This window comes from Chenopodium quinoa, unplaced genomic scaffold (assembly GCF_001683475.1).
Source record: "Chenopodium quinoa cultivar QQ74 unplaced genomic scaffold, ASM168347v1, whole genome shotgun sequence".
Taxonomy (NCBI): Eukaryota; Viridiplantae; Streptophyta; class Magnoliopsida; order Caryophyllales; family Amaranthaceae; genus Chenopodium; species Chenopodium quinoa.
This window is the reverse complement of record NW_018744367.1, coordinates 5,357,749-5,364,135: the sequence shown is the minus strand read 5'-3', so window position 1 is coordinate 5,364,135 and position 6,387 is coordinate 5,357,749. Positions and strand designations below refer to the sequence as shown.

The 6,387-nt window shown below is 33.7% G+C and overlaps 1 protein-coding gene across 1 annotated transcript; it reads right to left on the bottom strand.

The window, feature by feature from the left end:
* Window positions 1–116: 116 nt before the first annotated feature.
* LOC110696705 lies at window positions 117–1,088 on the bottom strand. Its single transcript, XM_021874059.1, has one exon. The coding sequence runs from the start codon at window positions 1,086–1,088 to the stop codon at window positions 117–119; it is 972 nt and encodes a 323-aa protein (XP_021729751.1).
* Between the last annotated feature and the right edge of the window lie 5,299 nt (window positions 1,089–6,387).

The following is a 6,387-nucleotide window of genomic DNA, read 5'->3' as shown; positions in this document are numbered from 1 at the left end:
ATTCTTTCGAAATGATTTCAAGTTTCAGTATGGATCTAACAAAATTGGAGAGGTCTAATTTGTTGTACTTGGTGAACAGACTAGTTATCTTATCTTTCATTCTTAACTACGATGAGCTAAAGACCATAGCCATGTGCTAGTGCATGAACTGTTGGATTGACTGCCAAGCGACCTAAAATCCCTTGTTTGTATGGGAGGAATGACTTCTTCCTCATATCTTGTGAGATAGCCTTATTCACAGTATAGTGCAACTCGTGAGCTGATATAGGTTCTCTTCGAGCAGGAATTATACTCGAGGAGCCTTGTGTTGATGGTAATCCGGAGCTATTGGCAACTTCATGTTTCCTATGCAGATGAGAATATTTCTTCAAAAGATCTTTCTCTGATGCTCGTCCTTCTGATGCACTACGAAACAGTAAGAGATCTTTTAACCTCCACTTTTTACTTCCTTTAGAAGAAGTGGACAATGTTAATGGAGATGAAGTTGGCTTTGAAGTGGAGGGGATTTCTTCTTTATTCTGTTCTTGTTCCCATGGATACTTGGATTCACGTGGTGGAGAAAGTGACCTTATTGCTCTCCTTCCATTCCTAGAGTCCGATAAAGCTGAAGTAGCTCTTTCTCTTGCTCGTTCTCTTCCTTTCTTATTTATTCTTGTTCCCTCGTTGTAAGCTGCAACTTTATCAGGTTCTGATTCTTTCTTTCGTTTTGGTGAAAACGTGCTCCAAAAACTCTTCTTTTGCTGTAATTTGGTTGAATGTGAAGATAAAAGAGGACTATCTACGGATTCTAGTTTGTGTCCTTCAAAAGGCAGAGGCTTTACAAGGGATTTGGATTCTGTCTTTGTAGCAAATGGGAAATCAAATGATAAATCAGAGGTAGATGTATCACCTCTCGTGTAGTTACTAACCTCGGAAAATTGCTCAACTTCACGATAGATCCCTATGGGTCGAGTTGGACTTGTTGGCGCGCTGAAGTAGTAATCACCGAACCCCTTGGGAGTCGATGGAGAGCTTCCACAGGGAGATGCCCGGCCGCTGTTGAAATCAAAATCTATTGATGAAGGTGATTGCATTTGTAATAACTCCATTTATCTTAGGTATAATTTGGAATAATATTTGTGATTATTGGCCCTTAAAATTGATATTACAATAAGATTGTTTGTTGTGCTTTACCTAAGTTATCAGCATTATGCTTATATTTTCTTCACTAGATTTCTATTTATTGAAAAAAGTTTGACTTTTAACTATAATTATAATGAAAATACGTTACATAGTATTAGAAATCAAGGAGGAAGTTGGTTGATGTTGAATTGTAAGCGTAATGGGTGGCATCATCTTTAGCTTTACCCCCACGTTTTCTAGCTAAATATAATAAAGTCATAGATTTACATTCTAGATGCATAACATCATAATATCTTTTGTCGCATTTTTTTCATTAAACAATTAACTTATGGTCCAATATTACGGTCTCAATAAATTATGGTATGTATTAAATGGAAACAAATGCACTCCATCTTAGCACCCCTGCACTCGAGCTGCATGGCAATAACAAGCAAAACATGATGCAGTGAAAACATTAAACTTCTCACAATCATGAAATTGTGAGATCAAATTTTATTGGTAGTTCTTTAAAAATGGAGAATTTGGGGGTTTTTATTTCCTCCACCTACTCTTCATTGGGACTCATGAAAACTCGGCTCCTACGGTCCTACCTACAATTAATACATAATAAAATATCATTAATCATGTTGAGTTGGATTCCACTATCACTCCTAGTGATGGATAGACAAAGTTTTTTCCATTTTTTTTTAATTAAAGAGCTATTAGACACAAGAGCAACTTTAATGGTAAACTATTATCAAATTAGCTTGTTATGCCCCATGAGATTTTTAACCTAATCTCTTTTGTAGCCAGTTTGTACCCTAATAGTTAGCTACTAGCTTGTAATTTAAATGAGTCTTAACTCTTAAATTATTATTTTAAACTTACTTTTATTAATATATCAAGCCCTCATTTTGACAACTTTTTTCTCATGCAAATGAGTTCTAAGCTAATTTAATATTTTTTTTAAGCTCTAATGGTCAAGCTAGTAGATAGATAATCTTCTAAATTGCAAGCAAGTCCCTAGCTATAACCATTGAAGATGCTCTAATGGATATGCTTCCTTAAATAGTGATGTAAAATGTTACTTCATATTTCTCGATGTTTAGATATTAATAGCTTTAATTAGAGGTTATGGTTCAAATATTGGTCTGATGGTACAGTCTCCTATATTTTTTGGTACAGTCCAGGATTTGCTGTAATTGGAATCCAACTTTGTAAGAACCTTCTCTTTGTCTTAAAATAATAATAATAAGGCAAAAGCTAATGAATGTCTAGGATGCGTTAACATTGAATAACATAACTATAAGTAGAAATATTAATTTGAAATAAACATTAATTACACCGATCAACGCGTGATTTTAACATGCCTTCCCAAATTAATACCATATTAGAAATTATTTTAAAGGGTTATCTACGTTTGCGGAGACTTGCCACATTACCTTTTGCTTATGGTGGATTGGTGTTTATTCAACGGGTGATGTTCGGCACTATGCTTTCCTTGCGTCGCGTTTGCAGTCTACTGGTCTTCAGGCTATGGTTCTTCGCAATTCTGGTTCGATGGTGCTCTTAGTTTTTTTAATAGGATTGTGGAGACTGACCTTATGAGTAACCCTAATGAGATCGCTGCCCCCAAACTCATGAAGAAATTGGCAGAATATATTTCATGAAGGTCACTGCATCTGCAGAATCCACTTTCTCCTTATCTCCGCGTCAGGTTGCCTTATGGAAGTCCCAGGAGGGAAATCACACTTCTGCCTGGTTGCGAGCGGTCCCAATATCAGGTTTGGGTCAGACTTTGAATGGTAAGACTTACCGTTGAGTTCTTTGCTACCGGTTAGGTGTTCCTTTATTCTCCATTTCAACACCGTGCACTGCTTGTTCAAGGGTTTTTGATGGGGATATTAATGAGGATCATGTAGTGTCTTGTGCTGGGATGGTGGGTATTAAGCACGACATAATGTTGCTCATGATACCCTTGTTGATATTTGTTTTCAGTTTGGGGTTTCTGCAAAAAAGGAGATTGATGTTGGGTTGACTGGAGGAAACGACGGGCCTCTTTGACCAGCAGATGTGTTGCTTTATTCATGGGACAGAGGACTTGATGTATGTGTTGACTTAATGGGATCTTCTCCTTTAACACAATTTGGGTTGTCTGACTTCGTTCCTGGTCGTGTTGTGTCGGTTGCGGCTCAGCAAAAGCGGGACAAGTATGGGGCGCGTTGCAGGGCTATTAGCTATGATTTTCTTCCTTTCTCCTTTTCTTCATTGGGGAATTAGAGAAGGATGTTGTTGCGTTGCTAAAGCGGGTTCAGGCGTTCGCTAGGACTCAGGATATTGGTGCTTGTGCATCTGCTCATATCTTCAACAGGATCGGGTTCGTTATAAGTAGAGGGGTAGGGACCTAGATTGTATCTCGACTCCCCACTAATTTCTTGTAAATCGATTGACTTTGTAAGTTTTTATTATTTTTCATTATAATAATAATAATAATAATAATAATAATAATAATAATAATAACACCCTAGCTGCATGTGAAGTCTTTGATCCGTTAGCATAATTAACGGAAATTCGATTCTTGTTATAAATGACGGTTTCTTTAATAACTTACATTTCTAGATAATAGATGACGAATTGACGACTTCTTCGTGTGTATTCATTATTTTGGTTGGTATACCACTATGAGGTGGTTCTAATATTCTATTAATACATCTTTTGACGAATTTTAACCTTACCGTCTAGAAGGTAAATTTGCCCCAGGTGTATGTCATCATAATGAATACTTCTGTTATTTTTAGTATTGCAACATTACAAGTTACATACCATTCACATACTCCTTTACGTTAACATACAATAATTTTATTTATACTTAAGATAAAATAAACTTTTGTGAAATCTAACTTCTTAGTTTCATCTTAATACATACATTCACAAAATCAACTTAGTAGTAATTATTACCATTACATAATTAAAGATTAAGGTTTAAGACATCCAATAAAATTGTAACGATATAGAGAAAGCGTAATTGATCCTAGCCCCGTGTTGGAGCGAGTTCCTTATGATTGTAAAACATAAATTTATTCCTTATTTGTGTTGGTCTCAAACATAAATCGATCCTAGCCCCAATGTGGATGTTATTTGTGGTAGAGGTTTTAGTTAAAATGCACCGCTAATATTGTTGTTGGTTTTATTTGTCCGCCTCATATGATACTCTATTTTTTAAAAAAAATAATCATTCAACCAACCATTAACATATTTGATTACTGATAAGCAAAAATTATAAATTTTTAATATTTTAAAAATATATATGGAGACAAATCTAATAAGCTTTCATATGACTTTATTTTTCATAACATATACTAAAAAAAAAATATTAAGTATATCATTGAATTAATCAAATTACCTATTTTTAACTCACATGATACAATCTTTCTATGAACAGACACATCTGAAATCCTAAATCCTAGTAACATAAATTATTTAAATCTTACATTCATAGAATAAAATGTTCACTATTTACAAATGAAATTTAAATTGTACACCTGGAAGAAAATTGTTATTAAAAAAAAAAAAAAAAAAAGTCAGCTTCTTAAATTTATGCTCCTTAATTGAAGGATTTTTGTTATTTCCCTTCCATAATTTTAGCTTCCCATCTATAATTGTTCATAATCAACTTTTGAAAAAATAAAGAATTTTAAGAGAGAAAATAAAATTTCAAGAGAAAGAAATAAATTTTTTAGAGAGAAAATGATGGCTCATGGTGAATTTCGTCACGATATATGATTGTCGATTTGCACTTGATGATCACCGGACTGATGTTTTTGGCAATTGCTATTTAATTTTAGATTTTGTCACCAAATGAGAAGGTAGTTTTTAATTATATTTTTCAATTTATATTTAATAATTTTGTTGTTGATGATGATGTTTTTTGATTATTATATTTGTTCATGGATCATTGTTAACGAATTCAGCACTAAAAGAAAATGTAAATTTTTTTGATATTTTATTTTTAAATTTGTTTTATTTTCGGAGGTTAAAAATGAAGATAAATGTTCTTTTATCAGTTTTTTTTTTATCCATATTCATTGGATTGAATATGTTCATTGAGTTTAATTAATATGTTTTTTGGGTCTGAACTATATGTTATTTATAGTTACAAACTATGTTCTTTAGAGTTGAACTATATGTTCTTTACGTTACAAACTATGTTTATTTAATTGAGTATTTTTTTCAAATTGAGTAATTTTTTCAAAAAAACATATCATCTAATTGTGTATATGTATATTTTTTTGAAATCAGGATCATAAAGGTTGATGAAAACGATATACTTTTGGGACCTATTCTATAAATGATTGATTTTTCGATAGATTTAAAGAACATTCACTATATTAATAAAAAAAACATGATAATATTATTTAAAGAGTATTATTTATATTTACCCAGCATGTTAAAACAAAATTTAGAAAACATTTCACAATAAGTAGGGGTGTCAATTTAGGTAAACAGTTTGGGTTTGGGATGAGTTTATCAGTTTCGGGTTATAATGGGTCGATTTATAATGGGTTGAAATGATTAGCGGGTCGGTTTTGAAAATCATCGGGTCAGTTCGGTTTTTTTTTTTTTTTTAATTGCGGTTTCTATTTGGGTCGAGTTGTAGTTGGTTAAGGTCATAATTAGTTTGGGTTGAACCGAATCGGTTTGAAAACGGATTTAGCCAGTTTAAAGTGGGTTTCGGTTCAAAACTTGTAATCGGTTCGGGTCATAATCAGTTTGGGTTAAACCAGGTCGGTTTGAAAATGAGTTCCGATTCAAAACAGATCGGGTGAAATCTAGGGTTCGGTCATTATCGATTCAGGTCATAATCGGTTTGGATTGAATTTGGTCGGTTTGAAAACGGGTTTACCCAATTTGAAGCGAGTTTCAGTCCAAATCATATTGGGTTAAAATCGAGTCGGATCATTATCGAGTCGAGTTAGTCAGATAATGGGTAGAAACGGGTCATGTTATAATCAAATTAAATCATAAATAAGTTGGGTTTATCGAGTAGTGGGTTGAAACGGATCAGATTATAAACATATTGGGTTATGAGTTGTAAACAACTAAGCCATAACGGGTTACCTATCGTAAATGGTTCGGTCTCAACGGGTTACCGGTCGTAAACAGTTCGGTCTCAAAGGTGATAGGTTGGAAACGGTTCGGTCATAATGGGTTACGGGTTATGAATGGTTCGGTCAGAACGGGTTACGGGTTGGACCGGTTCAGGTTTATCGGATTTTTGCTGGGTTT

What these genes read in the sequence shown, in the direction of transcription:
- LOC110696705 (XM_021874059.1), bottom strand. Translation starts at nt 1,088, where the DNA reads ATGGAGTTATTACAAATGCAATCACCTTCATCAATAGATTTTGATTTC.